Below are 18066 nucleotides of genomic sequence, written 5' to 3' on the forward strand. Positions count from 1 at the left end.
AAAAGCTTTTTGGTTGGTGAAATAAAGAAAAAATTAGAAAACGCTAGAAGGAGGGGTTAAACCTCCGACCTTGTGGTTAACAGCCACACGCTCTAACCAACTGAGCTATTCCAGCTTCTCATGTTTGTAAATTGGTTAACATATTTTTGAATTAATTTTTTATAGGTATATCTTCATAATGTCACACTTAACACTGATGATACTCTCTCAACTTCGCAGTATCACCCAAAACATAATTATATATTTCATTTGATTGCATAATGTCACACTTTTATAGTACAAGTCCAACCACTACAAGTTGTGCCCTTTGATAATTTCTCCTATGAGGTGTCCTTATCTTATCTTCTTGGTACTCAACATTTTCTTTTGTTCCTCATGATACAATGATTGGAGACATCTTATCGAATTTACCCCCTATGCAATGCCAGACAAGGTCCCAAGAGTTCTTACACTTCTACAATCGTACTGGGCGATCTAAAACGATACGTCTCCAAGCTTCTTTCCTAGCGATGCATCTCCATACATCGCTAAACTGCTTTCCAACGATATATCTTCTTGTATCGCCACAACAAATATTCAATATGTTCCACAAAACAACCAAAACGAGCATCACTAGTTCAAAATGAATAAATAACAATCGAAACTAATTAATTTCATAAATAGTCAATGATTAAATGTTATAAACCATGTAACCATTCAATTTCTCATGAAATATGGGGGATAAGAGTAAGGTGATAACCAACAATTTTACCGGTTATAAATAAGGCCTTGCCAAACATTTTGAAGTTTGTTCTCTTACTCTTCCTCATTTTGCACCTCCTTAAACTAAACAAACCAAAATATCTACTCCCTCATATCCACCTTATTAGGAATGAACACCTCATGTGCTCTTCCAAAGTTAACAAAAAGATGCCATAAATCAATGGTTTTAACTTCATCAAGGATGTTTTGAAATACAAAGAAAAATGTCCTTTGATCAAATTTATGGATAAAACCAATTCCTCTGATCTTGGACACTCATTCTAGTTGATAGGTTGATTATGTTTTCTCTCATATTTCCCACAATCTCCCTCCCCCAAACTCTCTCCCTTTCTCTCACTACTTTCTCTCATGTGTTTACATTCATAAACGTTGACTCGGTAAAAGCGTCCACCACACATTATTAACATAAAGTGTAACACCCCGTTCTCCCAACAACGTAATATTAATTATTATAATCAGAGTAATCACACAACGGAGTGTCACACTACTTTTCAAAAATTCATAAATAGAAAATATCTATTTATTTAAGGCCAACATAAAGAATCTTAATAAACTGCAGCGGAATAATTCTTTAAAAATATAATTTCAACCAAAATTCAACATCAATGAAAATCTTGGCACAAAGGCCCCAACATAATTCAACTTTATTTTCAACAACGATAAACTCTAATAGCAAGTCTTTTCCAAAATATGTGATACATAAAAGAAATGAGAAGACATTCGCAACGATTTCCCCATTCTAGTATGTATCAGAGCCCTAGACACTTGAGCCGACCAAACCTACAAGTCATCAGTACCTGCACATTACCCACGGTCGAGGCAACATATACGCAGAAGGGGTGAGAAACTTATCCAATAATAATAATATATAATTCATCAAATTAATGAAAACAACAAAGCATATCACAACAGGCATCATTAATAATGTATTTAAATAAACACATAAGCAACGACATAATTATTTTCAGCAACAAGGTACAGCAACAACAACAACAACAACAACGTTATCCACAACGACACCGACAACTCGACAATGCGACCACGACAACAACTCGACAATGCTACAACGACAACAACAACCCAACAATGCTACGACAACAACAACTAATGCATCATGCAGGTGGTACCAATCTACGCGCGTTGAATGCTAAGCATTCCAGGGCATAAGCCCCCAACGATTTGGATGGTTAAAGCATCCCAGGGCATAAGCCCCCAACAGGTGAATGATAACATTCCAGGGCATAAGCCCCCAACAATTTGAATGATAAACATTCCAGGGCATAAGCCCCCAACAGAACATGAGTGTGCATATGGACTCGACTTGTGTATATCAACATACAACTTCAACAACGACTACAACAACAACATATGTGCCTACAACAATTATGACACACTCCCCAACTTTGACATTAGACGTTACAACAACGTCAACAACGGGAATCAACAACATAGCATATATTTATAAATCAATTACATTCATCTCAAAGTCTAAAACATCCCCCAAAAGCAATTAAGTTTTGATCAATAGGACATAAGCCAAATACCCATAAAACACCTCAACTAAATCCCTAACACTTAAGTTTGAAGTTGGGAAACCAACCATAAGTTTTTAGACTAACTTGGGATTAGTTTTGCTAAGTTTTCTTAAAGTTTTCTAAAGACCCACTTTGACTATTTTTATCATAACTCAAAATCTACAAATCTTTTCCACTCCAAACCAAGGCCATTAGAAAGCTAACTTAATTATCTACAACTTTCATGTTTACACCGAAAGCTAATTCAAAACAGAAACGGGTGAAAAAGACGCAAGAACACGAAACAGGGGAATGCTGTCACTGTTACATCGTACTACGATGGAATGCATCGTACTACGATGGGATATACTGAAAAATTTGTTTTTGCTGCTGGAAAAATCGTAGTACGATTTCCCAGCATCATACTACGATGGGACATGGACAGATTTACGAGAACAGACCAGTTTTCACTCCAAAACCCATTTTTTGATCCCCTAATCACCCAAAATGAATTAGAAACATGTTTACAGGTTTATTAGACAACATAGGGGATAAAACAACATATAATCATGCAATTCAACAACAAGTTTCATCATAATTCATCATCTAACATAACTTCTCAAACCCTAAAAACCAAGAACAACAAATTCATCAATTTTCAAATTATATATTATGATTATTGAAAGGAATCCCACCCTTACCTTATCTCAGCAAATTCTACAGCAAAAACGATTGGATTCTCTCTTCCTAGCTCTTCTCCTAGCTTTCTCTTGGTTCTTCTCCTTTTTCTCTCCAAAAACCAGTTTTTTTTCTATTGTTTGTACGTGAAACTGTTTATCTCTGCTTCTCTTTCTTTTTCTCCCAAAAATATAACTTCTTTCTTTTCATTTAACTCCCACTAAACTCTCATAATTACTAATTAACTCCCATTAACCAAAATATTAATATTTTACTCCTATTTTTATTTCTCCTAATGTTTCCACAAATAATAAAGCCATACTCATTTAAATAATATACAACTCCCTAAATCATATAATAAAATAGCATCACACCATATATCACATAAAATCACCAAAAACACATATTTCACATAAAATCATATATTTAACAGATAAAGTCATATAAAAATATTCACACATCTATTAAAAGTAATAGAATAAAAATGGGGCGTTACAACTCTCCCCAACTTATAGAATTTCGTCCTCGAAATATTACCTCAAGCAAACAACTCAGGATATGACTCCTGCATCTTACTCTCCAACTCCCAAGTAAGACTTTCACCAGTTGCTCCTCCCCAAACAACCCTCACTAGAGGTATATCTTTGCCTCTCAACGTCTTCACCTTACGATCATCAATCCTCAAAGGTAAAGTTTCCACCGTAAGATTGTCCCTAACTTGCACATCATCTCTAGGAATAACATGTGAAGGGTCTGCTACATACTTCCGAAGTTGCGACACATGAAACACATCATGCAAGTTCGAAAGATGTGGTGGCAAACCAACTCTATAAGCCACCGTGCCAATTCTCTCAGATATCTGATAAGGACCAACTTTGGAGTCAACTTCTTGGACTTCAATGCACGACCCACACCGGTCATAGGAGTGACTCTCAAGAACACATGGTCACCCTCTTGAAACTCAAGGTCCTTCCTACGCTTGTCATGATAACTTTTCTGTCGACTCTGCGACGCTTTCATATGCTCTCTTATCATCTTGACCTTCTCCATAGTCTGCTGAACTATTTCAGGTCCCAACACAATACTTTCACCCCTCAAACCAACATAAAGGAGTTCTACACCTTCGACCATATAAAGCTTCGAAAGGTGCCATACCAATACTCGAATGGTAACTATTGTTGTACGTGAACTCTATCAATGGTAGGTGACTGTCCCAAGCTCCACCTTGCTCAAGTACACACACCCTCAACAAATCTTCTAATGATTGAATCGTCCTTTCCGACTGACCATCTGTTTGCGGATGATAAGCTGAACTCAACTTCAGCTGAGAGCCCAAAGCTTCTTGCAAGCTCTTCCAAAATCTCGAAGCGAACCTCGGATCTCTATCCGACACAATACTCGACGGGACACCATGCAACTTCACAATATTATGAATATAAATCTCCGCCAATTGAGCTACCGGATAAGTGATATTAATTGGAATAAAGTGTGCCGACTTCGTCAATCTATCGACAACAACCCAAATGGCATCATGCCCTCTTTGAGTGTTTGGTAAACTCGTCACAAAGTCCATGGAGATGCTATCCCATTTCCATTCCGGCACATCTAAAGGCGTCAACAAACCAGCAGGCTTCTGATGTTCAACTTTCGATTTCTAACAAGTCAAACAAGCATATACAAATTGTGCGACATCTCGCTTCAACCCAGACCACCAAAACAGTTTCTTCAAGTCGTGGTACATCTTTGTAGCTCCCGGATGGATACTCAAGTTGCTTCTGTGACTTTCTTCTAAAATCAACTTTTTCAATTCATTATTATCAGGAATACAAATCCTACATCGGAATCTCAACACTCCTTGATCATCAACCTGAAAATCACCATCTGCATTCTGATTACTAGCACCCATCAAGTCTACAAATTTCACATCAACCTCATGGGCTTCTTTGATACTCTTCAAGAAATCATTATTAATTTTCAACATACCCAACTGCACACTCTGAGGTGCCAATTCACAAACAAGACTTAAGTCTCTAAACTGTTCCAGCAATTCAAATTCTTTCACCATCATAGCCGACATGTGCAACGTTTTCCTACTCAAGGCATCTGCAACCACATTAGCTTTACGCGGATGGTAATTTAAGCCAAAATCATAATCTTTCAACAACTCTAGCCACCTTCTCTGCCTCATGTTCAACTCTTTTGATCAAATAAATATTTCAGACTCTTATGATCACTAAACACTTCAAATCTGGAACCGTACAAATAATGCCTCCAAATTTTCAACACAAAAACCACAGCAGCCAACTCTAAATCATGTGTAGGATAATTCTTCTCATGTATTCTCAATTGTCTCGAAGCATAAGCTACTACCTTGCCATCTTGCATAAGCACACCACCTAAGCCCAACTTGGACGCATCACAATATACAACAAAAGGTTTATCTGGCTCTGGCAAAATCAAAATTGGAGTCGTTGTCAATCTCCGCTTCAACTCATTGAAATTATTCTCGCACTGAGCATCCCACACAAAAGCTTTACCTTTACAGGTCAACTGAGTCAATGGAAGTGCCAACTTCGAAAATCCTTCGATAAATCTTCTGTAATAACCAGCCAAACCAAGAAAACTTCTAATCTCTGTAACTGACTTAGGAGTCTCCCATTGCGATACCGCTTCAACTTTCGACGGGTCAACTGCAATACCACTACCAGAATAATATGGCCAAGAAAACTTACTTCAGTTAACCAAAACTCACATTTCGACAACTTTGCATACAACTTCTTTTCTTTCAGCACCTGCAAAACAATCTTCAAATGTTCTGCATGCTCTTCTTCAGTCTTAGAATAAATCAAGATATCATCAATAAACACAACAACAAACTTATCCAGAAAAGCATGAAAAATTCTGTTCATATATTCCATGAACACACCAGGTGCATTAGTAACACCAAAAGGCATCACCTTATATTCATAGTGTCCGTATCGCGTCCTAAACGCCGTCTTCTGCATATCTTCATCTTTCACCTTAATCTAATGGTAACCTGACCTCAAGTCAATTTTGCTAAACATGCGAGCACCCACTAACTGATCCATCAAGTCATCAATTCTCGGAAGTAGATACATATTCTTTATCGTCACTTTATTTAGCTGACGGTAATCTGTGCACAATCTCATGCTACCATCCTTCTTCTTAACTAGCAACACAGGCGCTCCCCAAGGTGACACACTTGGCCTTATAAACTCCTTATCAAGCAAGTCTTCTAATTGTTTCTTCAACTCTACCAACTCCGAAGATGACATACGGTAAGGAGCCATCGACACCGGCTTCGTACCCGGCACTAGTTCAATCGAAAATTCAACCTCCCTCTCCGGTGGCACATCCGGAATCTCATCAGGAAAAACTTCAGAAAATTCATTCACTACCGGCAACCTATCAATCACAGCCTGATTCTCCACAGACAAATACGCCATCAAGGAAAACATTAAGTTCCCTTCATGTTCCAACTGCTTCAGCTGCTTAGTAGTCAAAAACCCCGCTCCACTTTCTTCTTCAGCAGAAGAAAAATACACCGACTTACTAAAACAATTAATATGAACATGGTTGTACTCCAACCAGTTCATACTAAGGGTTACACAACAAACAACAAACAGGACAACGAGGACAATACAAAATTGTCACACAACACTACTAGGCTCGACACGACTCTACTAATTGGCCGGACGGACCAACTTGCTCTGATACCAATTGTAACACCCCGTTCTCCCAACAACGTAATATTAATTATTATAATCAGAGTAATCACACAACGGAGTGTCACACTACTTTTCAAAAATTCATAAATAGAAAATATCTATTTATTTAAGGCCAACATAAAGAATCTTAATAAACTGCAGCGGAATAATTCTTTAAAAATATAATTTCAACCAAAATTCAACATCAATGAAAATCTTGGCACAAAGGCCCCAACATAATTCAACTTTATTTTCAACAACGATAAACTCTAATAGCAAGTCTTTTCCAAAATATGTGATACATAAAAGAAATGAGAAGACATTCGCAACGATTTCCCCATTCTAGTATGTATCAGAGCCCTAGACACTTGAGCCGACCAAACCTACAAGTCATCAGTACCTGCACATTACCCACGGTCGAGGCAACATATACGCAGAAGGGGTGAGAAACTTATCCAATAATAATAATATATAATTCATCAAATTAATGAAAACAACAAAGCATATCACAACAGGCATCATTAATAATGTATTTAAATAAACACATAAGCAACGACATAATTATTTTCAGCAACAAGGTACAGCAACAACAACAACAACAACAACGTTATCCACAACGACACCGACAACTCGACAATGCGACCACGACAACAACTCGACAATGCTACAACGACAACAACAACCCAACAATGCTACGACAACAACAACTAATGCATCATGCAGGTGGTACCAATCTACGCGCGTTGAATGCTAAGCATTCCAGGGCATAAGCCCCCAACGATTTGGATGGTTAAAGCATCCCAGGGCATAAGCCCCCAACAGGTGAATGATAACATTCCAGGGCATAAGCCCCCAACAATTTGAATGATAAACATTCCAGGGCATAAGCCCCCAACAGAACATGAGTGTGCATATGGACTCGACTTGTGTATATCAACATACAACTTCAACAACGACTACAACAACAACATATGTGCCTACAACAATTATGACACACTCCCCAACTTTGACATTAGACGTTACAACAACGTCAACAACGGGAATCAACAACATAGCATATATTTATAAATCAATTACATTCATCTCAAAGTCTAAAACATCCCCCAAAAGCAATTAAGTTTTGATCAATAGGACATAAGCCAAATACCCATAAAACACCTCAACTAAATCCCTAACACTTAAGTTTGAAGTTGGGAAACCAACCATAAGTTTTTAGACTAACTTGGGATTAGTTTTGCTAAGTTTTCTTAAAGTTTTCTAAAGACCCACTTTGACTATTTTTATCATAACTCAAAATCTACAAATCTTTTCCACTCCAAACCAAGGCCATTAGAAAGCTAACTTAATTATCTACAACTTTCATGTTTACACCGAAAGCTAATTCAAAACAGAAACGGGTGAAAAAGACGCAAGAACACGAAACAGGGGAATGCTGTCACTGTTACATCGTACTACGATGGAATGCATCGTACTACGATGGGATATACTGAAAAATTTGTTTTTGCTGCTGGAAAAATCGTAGTACGATTTCCCAGCATCATACTACGATGGGACATGGACAGATTTACGAGAACAGACCAGTTTTCACTCCAAAACCCATTTTTTGATCCCCTAATCACCCAAAATGAATTAGAAACATGTTTACAGGTTTATTAGACAACATAGGGGATAAAACAACATATAATCATGCAATTCAACAACAAGTTTCATCATAATTCATCATCTAACATAACTTCTCAAACCCTAAAAACCAAGAACAACAAATTCATCAATTTTCAAATTATATATTATGATTATTGAAAGGAATCCCACCCTTACCTTATCTCAGCAAATTCTACAGCAAAAACGATTGGATTCTCTCTTCCTAGCTCTTCTCCTAGCTTTCTCTTGGTTCTTCTCCTTTTTCTCTCCAAAAACCAGTTTTTTTCTATTGTTTGTACGTGAAACTGTTTATCTCTGCTTCTCTTTCTTTTTCTCCCAAAAATATAACTTCTTTCTTTTCATTTAACTCCCACTAAACTCTCATAATTACTAATTAACTCCCATTAACCAAAATATTAATATTTTACTCCTATTTTTATTTCTCCTAATGTTTCCACAAATAATAAAGCCATACTCATTTAAATAATATACAACTCCCTAAATCATATAATAAAATAGCATCACACCATATATCACATAAAATCACCAAAAACACATATTTCACATAAAATCATATATTTAACAGATAAAGTCATATAAAAATATTCACACATCTATTAAAAGTAATAGAATAAAAATGGGGCGTTACATAAAGTATGTCATATTAAGGTATGTCTAATATGAACATCTCACATATGATTTAAAGGTGGATTTTTACTTTTTATGGAAGCAAACACTAATAACTGTAGCTATAGAATCCAATATAGTGGTGGGCTGTGAATATGTTATATGAAAATCAGTTATAAAAGCTGTTTTTTTTGTGAAATAAAAAAAATTAGAAAACGCTAGAAGGAGGGGTTGAACCTCCGACGTTGTGGTTAACAGCCACACGCTCTAACCATCTGAGCTATTCCAACTTCTCATGTTTGTAAACAGGTTAACATATTTTTGAATTAATTTTTGATGGGTATATCTTCATAATGTCACACTTATAACACTGATGATACTCTTTCAACTTCGTAGTATCACCTAAAACATAATTATATATTTCTTTTGATTGCATAATGTCACACTTTCATAGTACAAGTCCAACCACTACAAGTTGTGCCCTTTGGTAATTTCTCCTATGAGGTGTCCTTGTCTTATCTTCTTGGTACTCAACATTTTCTTTTATTCCTCATGCTACAATGATTGGAGACATCTTATTGAATTTAGCCCCTATGCAATGGCAGACAAGGTCCCAAGAGTTCGTACACTTCTACGATCGTACTGGGCGATCTAAAACGATACATCTCCAAGCTTCTCTCATAGCAATGTATCTCCATACATCGCCAAACTCCTTTCCAACGATATATCTTCTTGTATCGCCACAACAAATATTCAAAATGTTCCACAAAACAACCAAAACGAGCATCACTAATTCAAAATGACTAAGTAACAATCAAAACTAATTAATTTCGTAAATAGTCACTAATTAGATGCTATAAACCATGCAACCATTCAATTTCTCATGAAATATGGGGATAAGTGTAAGGTGATAACCAACAATTTTACCGGTTATAAATAAGACCCTGCCAAACATTTTGAAGTTTGTTCTCTTACTCTTCCTCATTTTCACCTCCTTAAACTAAACAAACCAAAATATTTACTCCCTCATATCCACCTTGTTAGGAATGAACATGTACTCTTCCAAAATTAACAAAAAGATGTCATAAATCAATGGTTTTAACTTCACAAGGATGTTTTGAAATAAAAAGGAAAATGTCCTTTGATCAAATTTATGGATAAACCATTCCTCTGATCTTGGACATTCCTTCCAAGTTATAGGTTAATTATGTTTTCTCTCATATTTCCCACGATGGTCCTGTTATACCCTAATTTTGGACCTAAAAATACTAGCTCTAGTCTTCTTTTCTTGCATTTCAAGTCATTTGAATTTGTCTCTGATCAATTGCATCTTTCTCTGCATTTTATTTCAATGTTATTTGCAAAATTCATGAAAAAAGGGTATTTTAGTTTTTTCCTACATTCAAACTCATTTTAGTCCTTTAAAAATTGTTTGAGTCTTTTCAATTGGTTTGTATAAGTCCTTGTTTCAATCTCATGTTAAAATCCATTTCAAAAATTACATTTGAGTCATTTTGAGTTAGTTTAGCCCCTAGGGGCATTTCAGTCATTTCATGTGTTAAAACCCTGTTTAATCCTTAAAAATTGTCTCTGAGTCTTTTAATTTTGCTTGCATAAACTCTTGCTTTAATTCCATGTCAAAAACCATTTTAAAATTGCATTTGAGTCGTTTTGAGTCGTTTTAGTCCCTAGGGGGCATTTTGGTCTTTTCACACGAAATTTTGACAGAGAGAGGTTACTTTGAAGTACCTCATTTAGTAGTTGGTTCATTTTAGTCCATTTTGTCATTTTTAATCGTTTCACTTTACGTTATTTTCCATTTTACCAATTTTAATTCAATTTTATTTTTTATTTTCATTTTAGTCCTAAAAATTGTTACTAATTGCATTTTAGCCCTTAAAGTTTCGTTATTTGCATTTTGGTCCTTTTAGTTTGTTATTTTTGCAGGTCAACGTGGGTCAAAGTTTGTTACTACTTAGTCCATGTGGCACTTTCCCATTGGTCAAGAATTATTGCATGGCACCTATAAATCCAACTCACTTCACAATTTCACATTCAACTAATTATTTTCTCAGAAATCCACAAATTCACAAAATCATTTTCCCTCCACCTCTTTCATCTTCAACAACCTCCATCACCACCCTAACAAACTCTAACCACCTCCATCACCACCCTAACAAACTCTAACCACCTCCATCTTCATCTTCAACCACCATAACAACCTCCATAACCTCCCAAATTCATCACAAACTCACCAATTCCACCAATTTTCACCGAATAACACAAAAATATCACAATCAAAAACCTCAATCCACCGCAAATCTTCACGAAAATCTCTCGTATTCATCACCATTTCTTGACCTCTATTCGAAATTGAATTAACAGACAGCAGCTTTCTCACGTGTTCATCATCACAACACGAAAATTCGTACCGTTGAAGCAAATCGAATCCGAAGCCTTTAAGCACCAAACAGAATCGGATTCGTGAAAGAAGAGGGGATTGAGTACGAACAAGCAACAGATCGAGTAGTGAAGAAGACAAACGAAAGCGAATCAGTTTCGTCCTCGATCGTAGCAAGCACAACCGAACCAGATCATTGAACGTCAAAAGGAGAAGTCAAATCCAGTGGTCTCGCGAGCTAAGCAATCGTTCCAGATCGAAGTCGGTATGTGTAGGCCCCTTTCTTCTCCAATTTAATCCTAAGGTTTGCTTCCTTCAATCTTTTGTTTTGAATTGCTTTGAATCTACCTATTACATGTTCATCCTGCTTCTGTACGTGAGCAATGCGTTTGAAATGGTTTCCCAAGTCCAGATCGATGCCGTGATTTTTTCCATTTGAGATGTTTTCTATTTTGAACTTTGGATGAAGCTTTACCTTTGTATTTTCGTGTAGCTTTGAATCATCCTCATCCATGCTTTGTGTATCAGAGTTGTTTGTTTAAAGATGTAGATAGACTTGAGAGAAGGAGAGTCTTTGGTTTAATCCTTTTAGAAAGAAGAATGTGGACAATGGAAATAGAGAGAAGGAGCAGCGTTGCTGCTGGTTTTGCTTAGCCCTTGTTGGACCGGTTCGGTTGAACCGACCCGCTCCTGAACCGGTCCAACTTGCTTTGACCCGGTTTTTTCCTCTTAAGTCTGGGCTTGGGCCTTGATTGTCTGCAATTTTCGTTTTAATTGAATTTTGTGCTATTTCCACACCGCCTAATACTTTTTACACCCCTGTTCACTCAAAAAAAACTCTCGAAAAATTCCACAAACACATGCACACACATCACATAGATATTTTAGATGTATGGCTAGGATATGCATGTTTAGATGTATGTTTAGGATTGAATGTTTAGATGAATGTTTAGGATTTACACTTAGAAAAATCAATTTTCCAAACAAACATGAATAATATCACTCAAATCATTTTCTAAATAAACCTTTGGGATCAAAATCCCATTGTATTTTCCTTTTTTATTTTCTTAATCAAATTTCAATGGAAATTAATCATACTTGACTTTGTTTCCAAAAAATAACTAATTCAACCTCACAATTTCACAACCTTATGCCCTTGAGGCCTCCCTCTCTCATTCTTCAAAATTCCAATTTTCAAACTTAAAATCAACCAACAAAAACGAAAACATTTTTTGGAAGAGAACTACGGTGGATTTGATCCCTTAAACGGGTACGTAGGCAAGGAATCAAAATTCCTTCAATTCAAATAAAATAAAAATTCAAACGCTTCCTTCTCCCTCCAATTCTTGACTTAGTAAATCTTAGGTGCAAATATCATTTTTTAAATAGCATTTAAAAATAAAGCGCGTGCGTAGAAAGTAAAGACGGTTCCTATAGGTTACTATAGTCGTTATGGGTGCCTAACACCTTCCCGTAGCGAAAACAACTCTCGGACCTCGATTCTCAAGGGTTTTGCTTATTTTTTCCCTTCCCAAGAAAAAATGAGATATCACCGGTTAAAAAGGTTCAAACGTAATCAATGTTTGACACCCAAAAACCAAGATAAAACAGGTCCTCCCCGAAACTCTCTCGCTTTCTCTCACTACTTTCTCTCATGTGTTTACATTCTCGAACGTTGACTCAGTAAAAGTGTCCTCCACACATTATTAACATAAAGTATGTAATATTGAGGTGTGTCTAATATGAACCTCTCAAAAATGATTTAAAGGTGGATCTTACTTTTTTTAGTAAAAAAATGAGTTTTTTTTTTTTGTGGTGGCCGGGGTTCAAACCCCGGACCTTGTATATTTTATGCATTGTCCATACCAACTGAGCTAAGCTCACGAGAACAGTAAAAAAATGAGTTTGGTAATAATAAAAAATTATTATATTAAAATTTACGCTATAACTAGTATTATCTCATATGGATCGGGTTCATATTAAACAACCCGAACTATTGGAGTCAAAGTAATTTAAACTACATTTTATTGCCTTATTTTGATTCAGCAAAATTGTTCAAAGACTTATTTTGTATGATCTGAAATCACCTGAAAATGCTACATACACACGAACAAAAGTACATGCTTTTATACATGTATGTCGATAGGTACTGTACTGCTACAGATTGTAAACAGAAAAAATTTATATATCTTGTCCAAAGGCGGATCTTAGGGAGTACATATATACAGACATATACATGTAGCTAGATAGATACATGACCTATGTGGTGAATTAATAAACCTCGTTTAAAGTATTTTTTTTAGAGGAAACATAGTTGAAAGTTAAAATGCTCTAAAATAGTCGGTCAGATAATCCAACAAAAATTGATCACCAATAAAATTAGTAGCTAAAAATGATTAACAAATAAAAATTTTGGAGGTTAACGAGCTCTTCTTAAAACAAATTGTTCAAAAAAAAGTTTTTTGAAAACACTTCTCGACATCAACACCATATGTATATATGAGGTTTCTAACTTGTATATTCTTTTCGCAATTCCAACTTCAGCATACATCAACATTTTATTTTATACAGTGTCGGAATACACTATCAATTTTTGTTTGTCTAAATATATCACAACTAAAAATATTAGCAGCACATCTTATTTAAGAAGTGATATTTAGTATATTATTAAAGTAGTGATATTTGTACGACTATTTTATGATAATTTTTCTCTTATACATTTTTTATTGGACAAAAACAATAAAAAGAATGAAGAGAAAATAAAAACATACTCCCTCCGTTTCAAAATGAATGTCGCTTTAACCAAAAAAAATTGTTTCACAATGAGTGTCGCTTTCGGTTTCCAATGCAATAATAACTTTTTCTTTTCAATTGTACCCTCCAATTAATACTTTGTACACTACTTCCAAAGTATTACTTTCAAAACTAACCAATAGTTAATAAGGATAATTTGGTAAAATAACCATTCTCTTTCTTTTAATCATTGCATTTCTTAATATGTGTGTAAACATCTAAAACGACACTCATTTTGAAACGGAGGGAGTAATAAAACATTAGAAAAACTTGTCTTAAAACTTGTTTAAAAACGGTTGTATAAGTATGGTTTTGGATACTGTTATTAACAATAGGAAAATGTTAACCAATGTCCCGGGGGCACTGCTTAAGGGAGCAAATATAACAACTTTTGTATTAGAAGTTCTGTAATCAATTTCTCAAAAAAGTCAAAAAAGTGTTACTTTTAATTCAAATTTTCCTTTTTTGGATTCCTTAACCAGTGCCCCGAAAATACCGGTTAACAAGACCCTTAACAATAACACCTATAGTGTGTGTAGTGTATTGGCAGCACCCAGTTTCACGTTAAATTTGACAAAAACAAAAGTGCACGCACGCACGCACGCACTACCAATTAGACGCAAACTCCAAGGCATGACTATGCTTCCAATTCTTGTGACGGTTTGAAGCATCATATCAACTCATCAGACTCTATATTGCGATACCTATAGGTCTACCTATAATAACTAAGAACTGATTATTAACTAAAGTAAACTACACGAAATCACTGAACTAACAGAACGTAAAGAATGAAAAGCTACCAAAAGAGCTCATCCCTGAAATCAAAGAATACTATGGATAATGCAACAAATCATTATGTTTAGGGTTTAAACAATTGGTCAGTTTGTCAAAATCGCAACTACATAGAAACTTATTTTAAACATTTCAAATTTTTCTACACTTATTTAACATTTTATTTTTTCTTTATCTCCCTTTTTCTTCACATTATCATCTATAATATTTATCACACAACTTTCTCTTATTTCTATCTTTGTCGAGGTGTATACACCAATTGAGTTGTATAGGAAACATTTTCCCTTTTTTATTTTTTACATAAATTTTATTACAAAGTGTAGTTTTATGGAAATCAAAGCGGCTCAGCGTAATTATGACAATCCTACCACAAATCTGCACTAAGTAATTTTCATATAGTATACTATGACTCATTCTTTCACACAAAAGGTCTTAGATACATAAGTATGTATAATTTCAAAATTTGCTAGCAAAAATAAAGTAAAAGTCAATATACAATAAAGATTAAATTATAGTTCACATATGGTTATAGTTTCATATGCCTAAGCAAAACATCAAGACATCAAAGTAACTGAAGGAAGAAACCACATTACCTACCTCATGATCCAGGGAACACATGAAAACATAATATTGAAATCCATATATTATTTTCGTCATGTAACATCTTAATTAAGATGGAAACATTTTATTACAAGTTTAGCAGTGTCATAGAGCCATTTCAATGTCATTTTTAATGCCTAAAATAACACTCAACCACTGCTTCATGCTTCAACCAAGAGTACATGCTTCTTCTGTTTAGGGTATTCCAATTCCAAAGTGTATCCTTCCCAATAGTGCAGTCACTCAGTATCAAATCACAACTTCTGCACACAACTAGCAAATATAAAAGTAAAAAAAAATGAATAACATTTAAATTGAGAGGTTATTTTTGGAGAACCACTATTAACACAGTGCAAATAAGTGACTAATTTTCACTAGATTATTAATGAATATACCATGTGCTGAAACTAGTAACCATCAACCTAACTCCATTAACCACAAAATTTTGAGGTGTTCAATTGCAAGTAGATTTAAACACCTAAAAATTGTTGTTAATGGTTAATGACTTTAGATACATGTTATATTCATTAATCATCTACTATAAACATAAAATTAACCATGTATTTGAATTGCGTTAATCACTTAAAAATTGTCTAAGTTTGATTGTTCAAACACACATATTTGCTAATATTTGCATGTTTGGAATGTCACAAAAATCACATACCCTAACACCCTCATATAGTTGAAACTTGAAAATAAAAATTTAAGGTGTTTGAGTGTGATTTATCTAAACTCAGTGCTAATCCAAATATACTCTAGAATGAATGAAACAACTTGTTACATGCTAATTAAATATGAGAGAATAATATATATAATATACCATTGCTTAGTACTTAATTAGTTGCATTTGATGGTGGTGGTGGAGGTTGAATTTGAGATCTTTTACGCTTCTTTTTCTCATAGCTAATACCTCTAGCTTTAGATTGAGAGTCCCTAACTTCACGAAGAAAGAGTCTAACAGCACGAGCACCAAAAGGGTTATCTTCAGGTTTCCCACCATTCTCTTCAAAAGCAGCTCTTAGTCTTCCAATCAATGCATCAAGACTTCCCCAAGCTTGTCGAAGAGGACAAGGACAAGGTGCAGGTGGGTTTGGATGACCAAAAAATGGACAAATCTGTGAGTGAACCTTAGTTTTCCCAAACTGATCAAGATACCTTAAAAATTCAAGAACATGTGCTCCACTACAACGTGAGAGTGAAAGTGGTGGTCTATGGTTTCTTAGGTATTGACCAAAAGTGTTCCAGTCTCTTCTTTTTTGATTCTCATAGCGACTTAGAGTGTTTGTCGTTGCTGGTGGTACTGCTGAAGAAGAAGAAGATGTGAAATTTGAGATGTTTTTGTTGTCTTCTGAGGTTGTTGTGTTGGTGAAGTTGATGATGTTTTTTGTTTGTGTGTTTGTTGATGATGATGAGTTGAATTCTTCAAATGAATTCATGACTAAACTAGATTGGATCTTGATCGATCTAGAGGCTTTTTTATTGAGAGAGAAGAGAGAGGGGGTGTGATAGAGAGTGATGGAGGGGTAAAAGAACAGTTAAGAAAGAGTGAAGACTATTTTCCTACAAGGCTATGCTACATCTTTGCATTCTTTTGGTTTTTTTGATAACTCCTAGAATACTTGAAAGTGTAGTAAGTGGTAATGTTAGGTGCTTTTTAGCAAAAATCCATTTTTAGGAATTGGCAGAGTTTTCTTTTTATATGGAAAATTTGTGTAGCTTTAATTTGACCCTATCAAAATGAGAAAGGAGCAGTGGTTTGGACTTTAGGGTTTTTTGTGGAAATGGAAATAGGTTGAATTTGAAAAATGCATGACTGTGAGAGATGATTGATGCAGACAGATAAAGTTAATAGGTGTGTGTGGGGGTAAAATAAAATATATATAAAATCAGTTTTTTGTTGATTCTCTTTCTTTTGTTGATTGACAACACCTTTAAGGAAATGACTTGTTTGCCCTTCCTTGTCTGACAGGAATATAATGGGATCATCAACCATATATATGTAGGCTTATGAGTAGACAGTAGGGCTTTGTGTATTTACCATCATTAGACTGTTACTTTTAAAAGAAGTGTTAATCCCTAGATATGATGATTTGTTTTTGCAAATTATAATCATTTCAGTTTCAATTATGAAAGTCATCTACTTGGTTAAGGAATCCGTTAATATAAATTATTTTAAAAATATAAATTTTGATTTTTGTTTTAGTAATAATTACAATACTTTTTAATATGAATTAACTTCTTTTAAAACTTTAGTCAATATTCTAGGAACACTCGCTAGTATTTTCTTTGGTTCATTAATAATTGTTATTAAAGTAAATACTTAAAAAAAAAAATTGACCTTAAATATAAGCATTATACAACTTATGAGATGCATTTGTTATTATTTTTTTAAAAACATGCATTTTATTAAAGATTTTTCTATCATGTTCAAATTTACATACATTCAAAAGTATAAAATAGTTACTTTTTCTTAAAATTTGTGCATTTTATATTAAATATGTAGGTTTTTAAAACATTTAAACTATGTAGG

The 18066-nt window shown here is 34.8% G+C and overlaps 1 protein-coding gene, 2 long non-coding RNA genes and 2 other non-coding genes across 6 annotated transcripts; all 5 read right to left on the reverse strand.

Annotated features, from left to right (window-relative positions):
- Positions 1-41: 41 nt before the first annotated feature.
- TRNAN-GUU (transfer RNA asparagine (anticodon GUU)) lies at positions 42-115 on the reverse strand. The gene has a single exon. It is a non-coding gene; the product is annotated as a tRNA-Asn (tRNA).
- Positions 116-1185: 1070 nt separating this feature from the next.
- On the reverse strand, positions 1186-3687 carry LOC146956763 (uncharacterized). The gene is made up of 2 exons (XR_015016620.1): positions 2978-3687; positions 1186-1559 (listed from the first exon to the last, which is right to left on the reverse strand). It is a non-coding gene; the product is annotated as an uncharacterized LOC146956763 (long non-coding RNA).
- A 3021-nt stretch (positions 3688-6708) lies between these two features.
- Positions 6709-8920, reverse strand: LOC146956764 (uncharacterized). Its single transcript, XR_015016621.1, has 2 exons — positions 8501-8920; positions 6709-7082 (listed from the first exon to the last, which is right to left on the reverse strand). It is a non-coding gene; the product is annotated as an uncharacterized LOC146956764 (long non-coding RNA).
- Positions 8921-9166: 246 nt separating this feature from the next.
- Positions 9167-9240, reverse strand: TRNAN-GUU (transfer RNA asparagine (anticodon GUU)). Its single transcript has one exon. It is a non-coding gene; the product is annotated as a tRNA-Asn (tRNA).
- A 6315-nt stretch (positions 9241-15555) lies between these two features.
- LOC146956766 (protein LIGHT-DEPENDENT SHORT HYPOCOTYLS 4-like) lies at positions 15556-17109 on the reverse strand. 2 transcript variants are annotated; one of them, XM_085731226.1, is made up of 2 exons: positions 16357-17109; positions 15556-15799 (listed from the first exon to the last, which is right to left on the reverse strand). In XM_085731226.1, exon 1 carries the CDS (start codon positions 16970-16972, stop codon positions 16370-16372), a length of 603 nt encoding a protein of 200 aa, XP_085587352.1. In that variant the 5' UTR covers positions 16973-17109; the 3' UTR covers positions 15556-15799; positions 16357-16369. The 2 variants fall into 2 exon arrangements, with proteins under 2 accessions (XP_085587352.1, XP_085587351.1); XM_085731225.1 differs by having other exon boundaries at positions 15556-15809.
- Positions 17110-18066: the final 957 nt, after the last annotated feature.

This window comes from Medicago sativa, chromosome 1, assembly GCF_051527215.1.
Source record: "Medicago sativa cultivar Bolivia chromosome 1, Bolivia_mono, whole genome shotgun sequence".
In the NCBI taxonomy this organism is placed as follows: domain Eukaryota; kingdom Viridiplantae; phylum Streptophyta; class Magnoliopsida; order Fabales; family Fabaceae; genus Medicago; species Medicago sativa.

What these genes read in the sequence shown, in the direction of transcription:
- LOC146956766 (XM_085731226.1), bottom strand. Translation starts at nt 16,972, where the DNA reads ATGAATTCATTTGAAGAATTCAACTCATCATCATCAACAAACACACAA.